Below are 19,637 nucleotides of genomic sequence, written 5' to 3'. Positions count from 1 at the left end.
TTGAAAATGCTATACATTTCCCTAAATATGATCCAACCTATTTCCTTTGTCCTATGGAATTCTGGGCCAGTGTACTGTCCATCACCTCTCACCATGGATGCTATGAGCTTCAATAATGAATGTAAAATATTTTGCAAACATCATCATCATTATTTTTTATTATTAGCCTATCATCACCAGACCTCTAGTCTGGTGAAGACTTCATTCTCTGAGTCTTCTTCAGCAATTCTGCTGAGCTCAAAAAATGTTTATAGAACAATACAGAAGTATTCTAGTAAATGTTTAACAACCAGGCTCTCTGGGGGGGGGGGGGATCAAACACACATTTTAAATTTTAATTTGCATTATTAAAGCTTTCTTAAAGCAATCAAGAAAACAATAAATCAAAGCCTGATTTGTAATGGTTGCCTATTTCTGAGGTATAAATGCTCCCATAATCCAAGGTGGTTAAAGATGCTTCTAGCACATCCCTCTTACTCTCTCCTAGATTATTGCCATTACTTTCTAATTATTCTCCCTACCCGACGTCTTTACCCAGGACCATCACCCTCCACACAGTTGCCAAAGTTATTTTCTTTAAGAATAGCTCTGATCTGTTTGCACATGCAAAACCCAAATCAAATGATTTACTGTCATAGGAATGAGAAGGAAGGAAGGAAGAAGAAAAAATGTGGAACTCAAAATCTTACAGAAAATAAAGGTGCTCTCTTTACATGGAATTGGAAAAAAATAAAATTTAAATTAAAAAAAATAGAAGAGGATTCCCGGTTCAGTAATAATAAAAGAGCATGTGGAGATGGGAGGAAAAAAAAGAATAGCTCTGATCATGTCACTTTCCAATTTAATAAACTCCCGTGGCTCCATATTTATTTGCTTACTTGTTTGTTTATCTCTAGGATAAAACATAAACTCCTCTGCTTAGTTTTTCAAGCTCCAAATGATCATTCCAGTCCCGTCTTATGTTATTCCTTTTTCTTCACTCTGCATTTCAGTTAAATTGTGACTATCTCTCTGTTCCCCACACATCCCATTGCTCATATTCGGGCAACTCATTGCCCAAGCCTGGAAAATACTCCCTCCTCATGCCCTCCTACCTACAATCCCTCTTCAAGATGCAGCTCAAGGATAATCTTCTTTCTAAAGCTCTTCCTAATTCCCACAATTGTGCCCTCTCTCCTAAACTTCCTTATATCTAATGAATTACCTTGTATTTGGTTTGTACTTATAATATATATATAATGTTTATTTATATTTTTGTATATGTTGTCAATTATCCAAAAGAGTGTAAAATCCTTGCAAGTAGGAACTTTCTAAGTTCATATCCCCAATGCCTTGTCCAGTATTTGCCTCATAGTAGATGCTTAAAAATATTTGTTGATTGGTTGATCTGTCTAGGGCATATGTATATCAATCAAATACTCAATATCTTTGCCTTATACTTCATGCTATCAACCAAACAATATTCATTTTTTAAATTTCTTTGCTGCTCAAGTGGATATGTCTAGGTTAATTCTTTTGAATGACTGGATTTCATTGATAAAGAATCCATAGTGTTGCTAGTCTCAACATACTTAGTACAATGTACTATAAATAGGAATATTTAGAGAATCATAGCAATGAGAGGGAATCATTCTACTGGGACTCTATAGAAATGGTCTACCTTCCATGATTCTGGTAAATGCTTAGGGGAGCTAATGTCTTACTTGATACTGATGCATTATTAACATTGTTAATACATTGTTAGTTGCTAATAATTGTTAAATGTTAACAATTTTGTTCACTGAAAAAATTTATCTCTATGATAATAAATGTCACTGAAATTCATATGACTTTGACATAGACATAGTTAATCATTTGCTTCAATGGAGACTTTAAGGCTAGTTTTTGTTTTACTTCACCAAATGCTTTTCTGAAATTAAACAAAATAGCAATAGCTTAAATTCTTTATACTTGTCAGATAACTCTAAATAATGATTTAAAATAATAATTTAAATAATAATTTTCTTATTGCATTTTTCATCAAGGATACCCTTGATGTATGAAAGAACTATTTTCCTAAAAGTTTTAGAGATGAAAGAGTATACATATGAGTGAATAACTACTAGTGCTTCCTCAGTTGCCTTTTCTGATTGTAGTGTTGATGTTAGTGGATAAATGTTACTTTCTATTCTTTAGCAATCTCTTTAAACTATCTGGAAAATGTATTCCTGTGAACCTTAAAAATTAAATTGTCTCCAACACAGATGTCTTCTGTTTGTATTTGGTCATTTTAAGCTTCTTTTCCTGACAGTTTTTGAAGAACTACTATCACTTCTTTACAAAATACACATGGATAGACTCCAAATGTTAGGATTATATCATTATTACAAATGGAAATAGGTTACCATAGAAATGTCAGTAGATCTGTTCCATTTCACATTCATTTATTGCTCTCTTTCCAATTTATTCTATAATGCACTTAAGATAATCTGAGGACTCTTAGAGTTTTTTAGGAATGGATTAATTAAATGTTTAACCAAATATAAACAAAAATGATGTTATAAATATCCAAATTGCCCTTGGCAGAAAAAAAAAAATTTCCCACCCCTGGTATAATGGAAAGAGATTCAGCAGTATCAAACCTTAAAGTATATTATAACATGAGAGCATTATTGAGTGTAAAATGGATAACTTCAATCATTTTAAATTAAAAATTTCTTGTATAAATAAAACCAAAGTAGTTAAGAATAGAAGAAATGCAGAAAATTGAAGGGAAAAATTTTCATGAACAATCGCTCAGATAAGATATGATTATGTTAGAAGACTGCAGTGATGTAGGAGATCATGAGCTGTTTGATTTATTAAAATAAGGAAAGATTCTGACCTATGAAGCAAGATGCTATACAATAAACCAATACAATTCTAAAGGACTCATGATGAGTAATGCTATCTATCCCCAGAGAAAGAACTGAAGGTGTCTAAATACAGATTGAAACATACTTTTAAAAATTTTTTCTTGTCTTTTTTAAAATTTTTCTTTATTTGGGGGGAGGGTGTGTGTCTGTGTGTGTGTGTGTATTTTCTTTCATATCCTCACTAATATGGGAATGACCACACACGTATGACCTATATTGAATAGCTTGCTTTTTCAATGGGGGGGGAGGAGGAAGGAGGAAGGGAGAGAATATGGAGCTCAAAGTTTTAAGAACAAATGCTAAACATTTTTTTAAAATGTAATTGGGAGAAAATAAAATGTTAAATTAAAAAACGTTATTCCATTAACTTTTATATTCACTAATTCAAAGTGAACTTGTGAACTAACTATTTATCTGATATGTCTTTATGTCTACTGATTTCATTTATAAATAAAATGTTAATATTGATGTGATTTCATTCCTCTAGAAGTCTGGCCAGACATTGTTTTTTAGAGAAAGGTTGTTTATCAAAAGTATCAAGAGTGTTTAAGTGGTCTGGCTTAATGAAAATCATTGATGTCATTAACTTCCCTGGGCAATTTCTTTGCATTTTCACAGAGTCTATTATGGAATAATCTAACAATGCTACAATCCAAAGAAGTGATTCTTAAAGATTAGAGGTGAAGTGACCATCCCAAGGTGACAGTTCATTAGTCACAAAGCAGTAACTAAACCTCTCACCTAATGCTCTTTCCAAAAGACCATGCTGTTTAGAGTATTAGCCATCAGCACAATCCAGAGAGCTACTGGTAAATTCTGTTCTCCCTTTGAGAGCAGAGATTGTCCTTGAATAGCAGATTGGAAGAATGAACAGTGCTTTTGTAGATAGGAACCCTTAGTACCCTCTAATGGTGAAACAGAGAACTACATGGGAAAATGAAATCTGGGTAAATCAGTTTAGATTAAAAAAACAAAAACAAAAACAAAAGTTAGTTAATTTCAAGAAGGCATACTTTACCTCTGGTGGAAATAAGAGCAGCTTCACTCTGCTCACTTGTTCCAAAAGCATTGACAGCTTTTGCATAGAAAAAGTAGTTATCATTGGGCTGGAGGTTGACTTTTAGCTGAAATCCTTTAATTCCAGAGTAAGATCTAAGTATAAAACAAAAACAAATAAATACATTTTAGCAATAAGATCCAACATTCAATCTCTAATTAAACTTTATGTAGAAATAAGAACCTTTTTATTTTTATGACACAGATGAGACATCTTAATCTCTCCTATGATACCAATCTATCACTCTGTTTTCTTTCTCTATCCATTTCCCTTTCTGAGTTTTTAAATCAGTGAACTGAGCAGCAACAAAACTTCAAGCTACAGTGGGAAAAACCCTGCATTTGGAGTCCTACAGTGAACTCCAAAATCCCTAGCTTCAAATCTTTAATTTTTTGAACCATCTCCAAGGCAGAAGGATTATGGTTGGACTCATTCCTTGCTAATCTACCAATTCCAAATGGGAGCACTGCTTGGCATCTGGGTTTTGTGTATTTGAAAAATAAGGGCACTAGTTGATTGTTTAAAATAAGACTAGTAGGCATTATTCTGTATTTTATCTCAGAAGCTGAGTTTTCATTGTTGTCCCACAAGAGAGCACTAGAATCTGCATAATATTCAGTGCTTGTCCAGTAGGATTTATTTTTTCTTTAAAATTGTTTCTGCTTATATTAATTTATGTCAATGTTCAAAATATCTTCCAGAACATCATTTTGAAGAGAATGAGTAAACCTGGTTTTGATTTATAAGGGAAACTAATTTAGGAGTCTGGTGACCTTCCAAGAAAACATTTATCTTCTCTGGATTCTATTTTGATCTTGGAGGGTCCTTTTGGACTAGGAGGATGCTATATACTTAATTAATAAACTTGAACTTGAAAAAGATTCAAGATGGGTCACAACTAAGTAGGTGGTCATCATCCCCAAGTCCAAGAAGATTTATGGAAACAGAAGCAAATTTGTTCCTAGCAGGAAAGAAGTTTAGCAACAAGCAATAATACAAAACTGTTAATATAATCATTTAAATATAAGAAGAATGATATCTAATTTATACAATGATGCACAAAAAAGATTAAGAACCCTTGCCCTATCTAGAAGTTTAAGTAAATGTTAAAGCAGAAAAATCAATGTGAAAGCATACTTTAATTAGCAATCTCTAAAGTTAGAATTCTGAACCTTGAGTGAATCATAAAATAACTTCAAGGGCTAAGCAATGGGGTCAAATTCAACCACCCCCAAAACAGCCAATGAGAGAGTATGTCTCCCACACAACTCTATCCCACCTTTACCCATTGTACATCAATATCTCCATCCCTCTTCACCACTCACTGGTCTCTCACTGCTGTGAAAATCCTCATCTTCTCTCCTTCTGATCCGGGGTAGACCACTACCAGGCACGGGCACCGGCACTATCAGCTATATAGGCAAAGTTCCCCAATTCCCAGGGTACACATGCTCTGTCCCCCCAAAATCAGCTTGTTGCTGCAGCAATTGCCCCTTGGTGGGCTTTTCATTTTTACTTTTTCAGTGTAACAGAGTGAGTTGCACAGGAGTGTGAATTGATGGGTGGCCCATAGATCCTATTACATTATCTTTTTCATTTCCCCAAGACCCATCACTCTTCCTAACTTCCCTATTCCTACTGAAGGTATCAGAGTACTTCTTGCAAACAAGATTAAAATTCTCTCAATCATCCGGAGGATTAGCCTGGGCTCCTGACTCTCCCCAATCTCTCTTCCAATCAGTTACCAAGTATTGTTTATTCTATGGTCACGATATCTTTCACACCTGTCTCATTCTCTACACTCAAACAGACCCTCAGTTCAGGCCCTCCTCAGCTCTAACTTGGATTAGAGCAATAGATAGTCATCCTGTTTCAATTCTCCCTGAATTCCAATCTATCCTTCACATAGGTACCAAACTGACTTTCCTAAAATACAAGCCTGACAATGTCACTCCCTTACTCCATAAACTCCAGTGACTGCCTATTGCCTCTAGTATCAAATATTATTTCAATTTAGCTCATTCTTTTAAAACATTTAGTTTTGTGTAAGTTTATAATGTATATATTTATTAGTACAGTTCTACATTATGATTTATAAATTAGTAAATATACATATATTAGTTACATACATTCAAAAACTTTTTAATTGATAAGTATGTGATCAAAGTGTGCAAACCACTAACTTAGAAGACCAAAAAATTAAAATGTGTAATTGAAGAAGGGGTGACAACAGCCAGGATCTATTTGAGTGGTCAATGTTCAGTGCCCCATATTTGGAAAAGTCAGTATAACTATCTCAGATTTTATTGGGTGCTATTTTAGGCCCTGCCTCATGATCATGAGAGCACTCTATCTTTAGCTACACCAAGAATGGATCAATGAAACTGAGCCACAGGTTCAACAGCAATTAATGAAAAAAAATTCTTTTAATTGGAGGATATAGTTTTTTAACTCAAATGGCTAAATATTATTATTATTATTATTATTATTATTATTATTATTGAAGATTATTCAGAGGGTTATATTTCTAATAGACTTATAAGTTACCAATAACTAGCTTCCCTTTGCTTAAAAAAGTCATTGTGCCTGACTTGAATTTCTGGATATTTTCCTCCCCCCCCTTTTTTAAAAAGAATCCCTTGCCTCTAATTCTCTTTATAATTAAATGACTAGATTAGCATATTTGTATTATTTGCTTGGTTGTGAAACTTATCTTTTTTTTTTCCGGTTTTTGCAAGGCAATGGGGTTAAGTGGCTTGCCCAAGGCCACACAGCTAGGTAATTATTAAGCATCTGAGGCTAGATTTGAACTCAGGTACTCCTGACTCCAGGGCTGGTGCTCTATCCACTGCACCACCTAGCCACCCTGAAACTTATCTTTTTCTGCTGAGAGAAAATTTGTTTTAAACAATATTCTTTCTAAAAAACTGTTTCTATGAATCTTCTTGGGTTTTGACATGATGACCACTTAATTATAAAACAAGTAATTTCTAATCATAAAAATGACAATAATAATGATAAAACAAGGCACTAGAAATACATATTTTAGTACCTTGAAGTTTCAGTGCACTCCTCATATGCATTATATGCAATGAGCATTGATACAAAAGCACAGTGAAGTAGGTAATAAAAGGATTATTATTCTCATTTCACAGATGAATGGACTCAGAAAGGTTGTGACATGTTCAAGGTCCAAAAAGAGATGAATTGTCAGAAGGACTCTATGGCAGAGTTAAATTTATTCATTCAAAACTTTCAACAATCAAGTCTCAGGACAATCTCTTCCAATTCTGACTATACAGGGACAGACATGGAGGCAGGTTAACTTAAGAGGAACTTGGACTTATGGGTAGGTCCTCCAAATACAGAATTCTTCATACTGGAGCTTATATGCTTTTTGGCAAAAGACTCATCTGACATATGGGCACTTAAGTATGACTGTGTTCAGCACACAAATAGAGTCTGCTTTCTGCTATATTACAGCATAAGGACTGAGGAGAGGTCAGGAAGTTCAGTAGAATAAATCCTATCCCTCATTTTTTTTTTTTAGACTGGGTCTCCTTATTTTGCCCAGACTAGAAATATAGTAGCTACTCACAGCCTCTTCCCATTGTTAATCCACACAGAAGCTTTGACCTGCTCTGATTCCTGGGGGAGGGGGGAAATGGGGGGTGGGAGTGGAAGAAGGTAACTCTTCTTTAGGTGGCTTACTACTGTCCAGCACTCAAATATTGATCCTTTTCTTACTGAAAAGATCCAAATAACTTTAGCCCTGGTAGGGCTCAGAATTCCCCACTTTAAGCTAGATACCAACCTCAACCTTCCCAAAAAGCAGATATTGGAGGTATTCACCACCATGTCCAATTCTTTCTCATTATTTCAATCAAACTTATAATTTCATTGGTTTATAAAACTTCAATAAGGAAACTCCCAATGCAGATAAAGATACCTGCTCTTTAGAGAGTTTTCCAAGCCCTGGGAGGCTGTGTCTTGCTCATGATCATACAGCCAATATATAACAAAAGAAGTACTCAAACTTGGGTCTTTCTGCCCCAAAATTCATTACTATATGCCCAACTCCACCCTGACTCTTTGTTTTCAATCCTAAGTAAGAGACAAAAACTTTCTTAGCTTAGCATGTTCTTATGAGTCCAGTGATTTCAGCGGAAGGGAAATTCAATCAAAACAGTCAGAATCCAAGTGCTAATTCATTATCTCCTAAAAATAAAATTTTCAGTGGTTTTTGTTTTTAAAAGAATGGGATAACATGATGCTGAAATATGAAAGAGAACTTTATGAAAATCTTCAATGCTTCTATTTAGTCTCTCATATCAAAGCATTGGGCATGAAAATGAAAGGCACGCAACATTTTGGGTTGCAACCCAACATGTTGTTTTGTTTACACATTTACATCTTCTGAAGAACACAGAACAGAATGAGTTAGATTCAGAAACAAAGGTTTGCTTCCATGGTTTTCAACTCAGAAAAAAAAGTGCTTTGATGTCAATCAAAGTCTTCCCATCAACAGTCATCACTTTTTTTTTAAACTGAATGAGAACTCCAAACATGTGGGACCAGCGCTCCAGATGGCCACATTTGAATCTGAGGCATTGCATTCTTCCTCATATTGGGATTTAAAAAGAAAGCAGAATCTCTCCCCACCCACCCAACTTGTGGTATTTTCACCTGAACCCAACTGACAGAAAGCTGTCTTTGCTCAAGTTACCATTAGGATTCAAAGTTGCAGACCTAATAGAATTATGTATCCATCAGTTATATACACACAAAACTGAAGAATAAATGAGACAAATAATTTCACTTGAGGGGTTTTTTTTGGGGGGTGGAAATGAATCTTTGATTTAATTTATATGGGGAAACTCTCTCTTCATTCAATGAAGATCAGCATCACCCCCTCCCCCGACTTACAAAATGAGAGATCTGCCTGGTCAGAGAAGTCTTCTTAAATATAACACCTTCTCTTTAAGCTATTGCCCTTTGTTTTTAGAGTAAATGCATTTATTCCTTAATGCTTCAGAAGACTGAAATAGGAATTTTGTAGAGAGACTATAGGGAGGCAGATTTCAACTCAATAAAATGAGGAACTTTCCAACCTTTTGTTGTCCAGTTTTTTCAGTTGTGTGTGACTCTTCATGAAAACATTTTAGTTTTTCTTTGCAAAAATATAGGAGTAGTCTACCATTTTGTTCTCCAGATCATTTTACAGATGAGGAAACTGAGACAAATAGGAATAAGGGACTTGCCTAGTTTGAACAATGGATAGAATGTTAGCCCTGGCTATAGGAGGACCTGAGTTCAAATCAGAGCTCAGGCACTTACTAACTCTGTAAACCTGGGCAAACCACTTAATCCAGTTTACCTCAGTTTCCTCATCTGTAAAATGAGCTGGAGAAGGAAAAGGCAAAGCACTCTAGTATTTTTGCCAAGAAAACCTCAAATTGGGACACAGAGAATAGATCACAAGTGAATGACTCAACCTCAACTGTAGTTGCAGGGAATTATACTGAATATCATATGATTTACTTCCTGATACAATTTTATTTTCTTATGCTTTGCCTCTTTTTTTCTTAAAAAAAGTTTTTACGTGGATGGAAGGATAAGGGGAAACATCAGGTAAGCATATGTTGATTAAATGAATCAGATTAAATGGTGAAGGTCATGATATAATAGTAATTCTTAATCTATGAAGGCTTGATTTTTAAAATAGATTGTTATACTGAAATGTAATTTTATTACATTTATTTATACTATTATTAATTATTAATATATTTTATGTAATAATATATTACAAATAGATTGTTTATAGTCTATATTTTAGTTTACATAGAACTATAATTAATTTTTCAGGTTTCATTTTATATTTTTCTTTATAAAATTTTATTTCTAATATAATTTATTTCCTCTATAATTCTCCATTTTTTATTTTATTCATTTAAGGAGATTGTTCTGAAGAGTATGTTTAATCAGACTGCCAATGAAGTCCCGGGCACAAAAAAGCTGAAGATCCCTTGGCAATGATGTAAATTCCAAAAGACAAGATAGGAGACCTCATTTCAAGTTCTAATTCAATCAGTCATCGACTAAATAGATATCAGAAAATACCTGGAAACAAAGGCAAAACAGCCCCTGCCCCCAAAGGATTCCATTCTATCAGGGATGATACTGTTCTCATGAAATATAAACAAAATAAATACAAGGCAAATTTGTGGGAAGGGTAGGCAAGAGACAACTGTTAACTGTTGCTGGGGGAGATCAGGAAGGGCTTCATGTAGAAGAAAATATCTGAGCTGGGCTTTGATATCATTCTAAGTCAGAAACACCCAGTCTTGGAAGGTGACCTATGCCATGTGAGAAATAATCAGGCCCTCTGTCACTAGCAGACTGTGTGAATGTGAACATCTTTCTGAGTTTCAGTTTCTTCATTTTACAAAGGACGATGTTGGACTGGATGATCCTAAAATTGTCTTGGAGCACTACCATGCAATCTATTATAAGTGCTAAAGGAATGGTGTGTTCATCAAAATAGTGAGAGAAAAATGAGTTTAGTCCCAAAAAAGTGCTATGAAGGATGGACTAAATGCTCATGGCTCTCAATGTCCTTTGTACTAAACTCATTCTTGGAAAGAAAGAGTTCTACCAAAACATAGTCAAGACTCAACTGAAACAGAAAGTTCAGGATGAGAACATATAATGATAGAACACACACTCCAAGTGGTTCTAAGTACTTTGGTGAAATAAGGCCACTAATAATCCTTCCTCCCACTTGCCAGGCACTCAGATGTCAGATATCTGCTTCACAGATGTGGAAACTGAGGCACAGTGGATTTACTTTCTTCAGTAAGCTATACTAAGCAAAATTAGGTATGCAGCCAGGCAACCTGCACACAAGTTGACTGATTTCTGATTTTTTAGTCAACCCAAAGCTTTATCCAGTTTTATCGAGAAAGGAAAAAAGGCGGGGGGAGGTAAAATCTGGAAATCTGAATTCACTTCTGCTTGGGCAGCAGATTCATTTCAGAACTCCTACTTGTTCCTGCTTTTCTGTACAGATGGAGCTGCAGGTGGTCCCAGCATGGCAAGCCCCACTGTGACAGACAGTGGCATTCCTACCCTACCCAGGCAGCAGCGTCAAAGTCAGAGGGAAGAATCACGCCACAGGGACGGTCATTATGGCCTCTCTGACTCAGGGAAGAGGTCGGGTTTTAGGAAATTTGCTCCAAAATCATTTTGGCTTATTGAGCCTCACAGATTTGTCATCGGATCCATACTTTCTCTCTTCGCAGCCAACCCACACAGCTAGTCCCGGTATTGTATTTCTCTCAGTTTTCCATCCTCCGCCCCCAGCTCTGCTGGCTTCTCTCCACCCAAGAGAGATAGAACAGCTGAGAAAACAGCAGAGTGGGGGGGGGGGGGGTTAAAAAGTATTTTGAGCCCACCCAACCTGGGAAAAGCATTCAAAGAAAAGTATGAAAGGGTGAGGTGGAGCTCCGGGAACCCACGCGTGGTAAGCAAGGGATTGTCACTCTCTCCCACTGCAAAATCCCATTGGGGCCAATTTCAGGGACTTGATCTAAAATGCATACAGAGATGTTTTCACACACATGTGGATTGTGGAATAGAGTCAATTGCTATTTTTTGCCACTAAGTCTTGGGTTTTGGTGCACAGTATATCAGAATCCCTCAACAGTAGAGGTAAATCAACCTCTTTTTATCTTAAATCAGAATATCTAGTGACCCTAATAATAATAATAAAGAATCCAGAGCGAAGCTGAAGATAAATTCCTTCTTCCCTTGTTTTTTTTTTTTTAGGGTTTTTTTTCTTCCCTTGTTAATAGTAAAAATCAGAATCCCTATTGAGGAAAGAAGCAATCTGTAACTCCATTGACTGAGAGGGGGACCATTCACCCTTTGTCTTTTTCTTCTCATTTCCTTTTTTTTAAGGTTTTTGCAAGGCAAATGGGGTTAAGTGGCTTGCCCAGGGCCACACAGCTAGGTAATTATTAAGTGTCTGAGGTCGGATTTGAACTCAGGTACTCCTGACTCCAGGGCTGGTGCTCTATCCACTGCTCCCTATTCGCCCCCACATTTCCTTTTTTTCAGAACTCTCTTCTCATGCCAGTACCAGACTTAGAAGGTTGCCTGCACCACTTGGTACTTGCTGTTAGAGGTTAAGAACACCTCATGCATGCTAGGGCCCTTAACCAGTTGGACTAAGAGAGAGGAGGAAAGGGTAGTGGCCAAGCTCCATTTCTTAGTTACTGGGTGATCTGCAATTCACTTTATCTTTTGGAGCTTTAGTTTCCTAATCCATCAAGTTGGACTAGATAGTCTTCAATGTCCTTTTCAAATCTAGATCTAGGATAGTATTGTGATCTCAGCTGGAAGAGATTTTAGAAAATTTCCTCAAGGATCACAGAGACTCTGGAGAACCTTCCCAGGATGAAAGAGAATTCTTGAGCTGGGATGCTCAAAGGCATTCAAGTGAATTCAGTTTGGGAGTACAACAGACTTTTAAAAAATATATTTAACATTCATTTTTTTTAAAGTGGGAGTCTAAAAGACTCTAGGAAATTACTTATTAAGCCCAAGATTTAGGGAGCCAGGAAGGGGAGGTAGAGAATGAGAAAAAGTGTATGAGCTCATAGACCACATTGAGAGCTGGGGGTGGAGAGAGAACTTTAGCCTGGCTGGAGTGGTGTAGAAGTGAAACCAGGTCAAACAGCTGTTGTGGCAATTCATACAGAGTCCAATCAATAACTTCTTCCCCATGTGCTGGCTTTCCCAGCATACATTACTGGGGAAATTGTTTGGCACATAGCTTAAAATTCAATTCCTTTCTTCAACAGTTGTGCTTCATACTAGCTGGGAGTAAAGAGGGGACCCTAACTGTAATCCTCACTAACATTTCATATTGCTTCTTTGGTTTTTATCTTCATTTCTTAATCAATATTGATAATAAATTATGTGGTCATTAATGATGATTTTGTTTAAATCTTAAAATTTAAGATGTGATATTAAGAGAGGGATCATCATACAGGAGAAGAGATTTCCCTGGTTTTACCCTGGGGTGGAATTCAAGCCAAATAGAAAACAAATTTCTGACTTTTTGAATTTTCAGATATTGTTGTAGAGCACACATAATACACTGCTGAGAGAGAGAGAGAGAGAGTCAGACAGAGTCAGAGAAACAAAGAGAGGCAGAGAGAAGGAGGTGAGACAGAAGAGAGAGAGAGAGAGAGGGTAGAGAGAGAAAAGACAGAAACAATGATGGGGATAGACACACACACACACACACACACACACACACACACACACACACACACGCACGCACACACACAGAAAGAGAATGAATATAGAGATGAACCAGCAGTAGAAAGGGTTAGAGATTGGTATGACTGTTCTAAGTATAGCTAAAAGGCACTGCATCATGGAACCACATTCCCATAAGAGTTATGCTATAAGCCTTTACATAAAAAAAAATACATTTACTAAGTATCTCTGCCCTTTCCCATCTTGTCCAGACCCTTAAGCTTGCTAAAGCTGAACCTGGCCATAGGCCCTACTAATAATGAAAAGAGGCTGGTTTCACTACTATATTGAGCTTAAGAAACCTAAGATGAAATAGTATCTGAGGGTGAAAAATAGACTACACTTATTTTACCTGTTACCATGAAAAATTTATCACCCCATAAAACCCCTAGGTTTTAGTGCTAAAATAAAATTAATTCATCATCCCTTTCTACTTGTCAGACACAGGTGAGGTAACTCTCTCTTCCCCCACCCCTCACTTAGAGCATGTAAGTACAAAGCTAAATTAAACTCTCACTCATTCCAAGTCTCACTTGACTATAATTCATTAAGACCATATCTGGCAGACCCATGAGTTTATTGCTTTAATTGGTAGGCTGCAATGTAATTATCTTGATTTTCAACAATTTAACATGGATAAGTAGGGACTTCATTTCTCAAGTGCTACTTGAAGACTTGCATCCATGGAATTGGGGATGGGGAACCTCTTTTATTATTTACTCTTTTTCAAACTCCAGGGATCTGGAAATCATGCAAGAAGCACTGAATCACCAGGGTGAGATATACTGTATTCCAGAATGTCATTGGAACCCATTTGCTTTTTAACAAGAAGTATAAAGAGCAAACAGATTTATCATGAAAATTTTCCCTTTATAGCTCATTTTCCTGGATAATTTGCTGTTCAGTCCTTTCAGCTGTGTCTGACTCTTCATGACTGTGTTTGGGGTTTTCTTGACAAGGATACTGGAGTGGTTTGCCATTTCCTTCTCCAGCTTATTTTATAGCTAAGGAAACTGAGGTAAACAGGGTGAGGTAACTTACCCAGGATCACACAGCTAGTGAGTATTTGAGGTCATATTTGAATTCAGGAAATGAGTTTTCCTGATTCCATGCCCAGAATTTTATCTATTGTGCCACCTAGTTGCCCTCTGCATCAAGATCAAAAAATTCCCAAGTCTTGACCCTATTTTTAGAATCTCTTGTTTCCTTCAAGGTCCAACTCAGGTGCCATTTCCTAAAAAAAGGTCTTTCTTGATTCCCCTTGACTCTTAGTGCTTCCTCATCTCACCCTGTAAAAAATTATGTGATATTTATTTTGCATCTATTTTCAATTTACTTATTCATGTTCATGTTTTTTTTCCACCCAGTAGGATGTAAACTCTTCAAGGAAAGTCTTTGTTCTTGTACTCCTTTCCTAGAACCCAGTGTCTGGCTCATACTAAGTGTTTAATAAATCCTTAATGAACTGAATTATATTGCTTATCAATCACTATGAATGTATTTGACTATTCATTTTTTCATGTGTACCCATTCTCAAGATGCAGAATGCAGCATTTATTTTAGATATGACCAGTGTGGGAATATGCTTTATTGATAATGCATATTTGTTACAAAGCTTTTTTTCTTTTTTCTTTTCACTAAGAAATGCTTGCTAATTGAAAAAATTAAAAATAATTTTAAAAAAAGAAAGTGTAAGGATGAGCAAAGTCTTCAAAAATTAAAATGAAGATTGATCATTCATTCTAATCAAGTAACTTAAGAGTCACAACTTTAAAAAAGTATTTGTCGATCCTTCTTTTCTCCAAATGGAATCCGTCTTGGTTTCTAAAGCATTTTATCTACTTTTCTTTTGAGCTGTTTTTTCCCCTCAGTAAAGTTTCCCTTTCAAATGGAGCAAGTCTTGGATTCTAATGGTGCTTAGAAAGCTCTCTCTCAGTCTGGTACTAGCAAACCCATTTTCATTACCCTTTGGAGAGGAGGTGGGATTTCCACTAGACTCCTACCACAGGTGGTTTTTCAATTTGTTTTGTTTAGATTTGAACGTTCATATGTATCTGATTTGCTTAAAGCTTGCCTGTATAGAGATAGTATCATGACCTGTGATTTCATTGGTATAGAAAATTCCAGTAGAAGGGTCTCCATCTAGTCATGCAATTTATAACCCTAGAGGGTTGCCCAGGATCCCAAGTGTCAAAGTGACTTATCCAGGGTCACACAGCCAGGATGTCAGAGGTAGGAACCCAACCCAGGTAGTTGTGGTCCAGGACAAGCTCTCTAAATTATAATATTGATACCTCTCCACCATACCAGATTTGCTGATGGATCATGTAAAATTCTGCCCTAACAACTACTTTTCAGAGGTTCCCTGAGTATTATTTCCTAATTTTTTTTATTGTGTACACCAACTTGGAAGGTCACATTCCTATCACAGAGATAAGAGGTCAGTCCAAGGGCATCCTCTGAGGCTTCTTTTAGGGGAGGCAGCGCCTTGACAATTCCTTAATGGTGAATCTCACACGGGCGCCTGCTGAGACTCAGTAAGGTGTTTTCTTTCTAAAATTTTCTTTTTTTTTTATTGAGAACTTCAAAATTATCAGCAAATGTTTCAATACACTTTTATATGCAGCACTGAACTTCCACTATATACAGCTTGGTTTTTTAAAAATTAAATATTATTTTAACATGGTAACAAAAAACTTGCTCTTCTGAACTTGTTTCCTTCAATGTATTTTCTTTTTTCTTTTTTGATTTTTGTAAGGCAATGGGGTTAAGTGACTTGCCCGTGGTCACACATGTAATTATTAAGTGTCTGAGGCCAAATTTGTATTTTCTAATGTTTTCCAGTCATTCCCACATATTGCTGTCTTTAATCATGCCATTACTCTCATCTTGTTCCTAGTTTCTCCCACTTCCCATTTCCTAACATACACACCTTCACCTCCAGCTGCCCTTTGCATGTTGTCTTTCCCCATAAGAATATGAGATACTTCTAAGGCAATGTCTGGCTTATTTGATTATATTTGCATTCTCAGGGCTTATTTAACACAGTGCCTAAAACTTAACAATAATTGTTAATAATAATGATAATAATAGTTAATTTAATAATCTATATCTCCCTATCTGTTCATTTGTTTATTTGTCTACATCTATCTATCTATTTTTCTGTTCATTTGTCTATCTCTACCCACCTATATATTAATTTGTTTGTCTTTACCTATCTATCCATCATCTATCTATCTATCTATAATCTCTCTATTTATCTATCTATCTATCTATCTATCTATCTATCCATTAAGGACTTCAGTAGTCTTACCATCTTCACCAAAGGAAGAAGTCACAAAGTGAGACTCAAATCCCTTGAGTCACCAAAGTAAAAGAAAGTCTACAATAATGACCATAAAACCCCTTTTCCTACTGGTGAGGAGTCTAGATACCAACTAGCCACTAAATGAACAAGCAATCAAACAAACTAATTCCCCAGACATTTCACCTACCATATATCAGCACTGGCTCCCAAACCTTGACCAACCTTCTAGATTCGGGCTCCCCCCATTGTCTCCACCTAATACTGGATTATGCGATTTAGATTAAGAACTTTATACAAACCCACCTGATATCACTAGGTCCCCTTCCATTGGTTTCTAGTGAACCTAACCTGTTCCATCATCCCTGATTGTCCTTCTTATTGTATTTGTTCTTAGTAAATCTGCCTTGGTTTATTTTCTCTCTGTTGACCATATATTGTCTCATGCCCTGGGCTTCCATGTTCCACTCTCTAGGATTCCAAATTTCACCCCAAACTGCATCTTGACACTATCTAATCTCAGGAATGTTTTCTGCACTTTGTCCTATGTAGGTATTATTTAACTTGGCTGGTGTCATTTCAATAAAAACACGAACAAGGGATCACAAATACCCTACAGTGACCTCCCCAAATACCCCAAATGCCCTAGAGGGAGCTGCTACTCCCCTTCGCTATCCTCAAACCTGTTCCTCAGGGATTTTTCAGAGATTTTGCCCCAGAGTGGTAGATGTAGGTGGTTGTCCTGAGACTTCTCCAGTTCTGATTGATGGTTTCTATAGCAACACAGGATCATTCCAATCCTACCTGACACTGCTAGAGTTCTTCACCTTGGTAGGGTTCACATGGGAAACTTCATCTGTCCTTGCTCTCTCTATTATATTGTATCTCAGTCCTACCTTATTAACACTTTTGTAAACCATTACTTGGCTCCTTCAAACTTCCTGCCACCAAATTCTTTGATTATCATTTTTCCAAAAATAACTACACTGTTGAAAACAACTATAATTATTGCTTAAGATGATGAATTAAGATATTTTGTTATACTGAATAGAATACTGAGAATGGAGTCTGGAGCTTGGAAGATATAAGTTCAAATCCTGCTTCTGACATCACTAAGTACATCAAACAATTCCTTGGGACTCATCTATTAAGCCTGTATCAGAAGTAGGATTTGAAACCAGGTCTTCCCTATTCACCTGGCCCTCTACTTTTCTATGCCATGAATGTATAAAAACATATACACAAACATATATCTAGAGAGAGAGAGAGGTACATACACACACATATATATGGTTTTATATAAGCTCCATTTTATGAAAAAATAAACAAAAAATTCTCTGCCTAGTAGATATTCAATAAGAGTAAGGTAATTTTTTTCTCTCTTATCAGGAATGCATCTCCATGTTCTGTGATTAGTATTCAATAGTTTATCTGTTAGATCTATGGGAAGGGGAGGAGTTTATGACCAAGGAAGGTATAGAGAACATTATAAAATGAAAAACAGATAATTCTGATTACAAATAAAACCAATGTATACAAGATTAAAAGGAATGCAGAAAGCTAGGAAACAATTTTTACAGCCAGTGTTTCTGATAAAGGCCTTGTTTTTAAAATATATAGAGAACTGAGTTAAATTTATAAGAATACAAGTCATTCCCTAATTGATAAATGGTCAAAGGATACAAAAGGCCATCCTCAGATGAAGAAATTACAGATATCTATAGTCATATAGTTAGTATTCAAATTGTTCTTACCAATAACCTTAAAAAAAGTAAAGTTTCCAAATATTATCAGCATAGGAGAAAGGGCCTGAACCTGTATTTAGTTCAGGGAATTGTAAAGGAGGAACTATCTCTACTAATATTTGTTATTGTGGTTGTTCAGTATTTTCAGTGGTATATGACTCTTTATGAAACCATTTGGAATTTTCTTGGCAGAGATACAATGACAGAGTAGTTTGCCATTTTCTTCTCCAGCTCATTTTACCAATGAGGAAACTGAGGCAAACAAGATTAAGTGACTTGTCCAGGATCACACAGTTAGTGTCTGAAACCAGATTTGAACTCAGGAAGATGAATGTTCTTGGTGGTCTACCTTTGTACCACCTAACTTTTCTTCTCTACCAGTATGGGTCAGCACATTCTCTGCAATGCATTGTTTTAAAGGATTGCTTGCCTGGAGTCACATGACCATTATGCATAAGTCTTGAATTCAGGTCTTCTGGGCTCTGAGATAAATGCTCTATCATCTATATCATTCTGCCATCATAATTAATAACAATAATAAAAACAACAACAATAACATTTACATAGGGCTTACTAATATTATCTCACTAAATCTTCACAACAACCCTGGTTCTGTTATCATCTCCATTTGGCAATTGAGGAAACTGAGGCAAACAGAGTTTAAGTGACTTGCTAAAGGTCACACAGGTAGCAAAGCATCTGAGGCTGGATTTGAACTCAGATCTTCCAGACTCAAGTCAAACCACTCTCTCCATTGTATCACCTAGTTTCTTCCAATCAACTTAGTATGAAACTAAATAAATTTTTATCTTTTAAATAATTATTATTTCAGATAAGCAGTAAACATACTGAATATAGAGCTAGACATCCTGGGTCTCAGTCCCATTTGCAAGCAAATACTGGGCTTTGTAGTTCTGAGAAAGTCATTTAACATTTCACTGTAGGAAAACATTTCCTCATGGTGTTTCCTATATTGATGAATGATATGCCTCCTCATAAATAACATTGTAAAAATAAAAAAAAAACCTGTTTCCTTTCACATATAGATGCTTACCTCTATTGCCTATCTGCCAAACTTTTGATAGGATATTTGAAAAATATATAGTTTTTTTAGGCTGTTGCTAAAAATGATCTGAATACTAATTATAGGGCTTGGGGATATATTCTTGATAAGAAGGAAAAATAACCTCAGTTAATCAGTTCATGCATCTTAAGTATTTACTAGATACATAGGAACTTTATGAATTTAGCATGAGGTTTTTAAAATTTTACTGTGGGAGAGCTTTACAGGAAAATTTTCTTCCTGGAAG

The 19,637-nt window shown here is 36.0% G+C and overlaps 1 protein-coding gene across 1 annotated transcript in view; it reads right to left on the bottom strand.

Annotated features, from left to right (window-relative positions):
• The window catches only part of CMYA5 (cardiomyopathy associated 5), a 115,598-nt gene that overhangs the window by 12,783 nt on the left and 83,178 nt on the right, over positions 1 to 19,637 (bottom strand). Inside the window, exon 10 of the mRNA XM_074206292.1 lies at positions 3,913 to 4,046. Within this exon, the coding sequence (XP_074062393.1) occupies positions 3,913 to 4,046 (134 nt within the window). The remainder of the gene's footprint in view (positions 1 to 3,912; positions 4,047 to 19,637) is intronic.

Source organism: Macrotis lagotis, chromosome X, assembly GCF_037893015.1.
Source record: "Macrotis lagotis isolate mMagLag1 chromosome X, bilby.v1.9.chrom.fasta, whole genome shotgun sequence".
NCBI lineage: Eukaryota > Metazoa > Chordata > Mammalia > Peramelemorphia > Peramelidae > Macrotis > Macrotis lagotis.
This window is presented reverse-complemented; position numbering and strand designations above follow the sequence as displayed.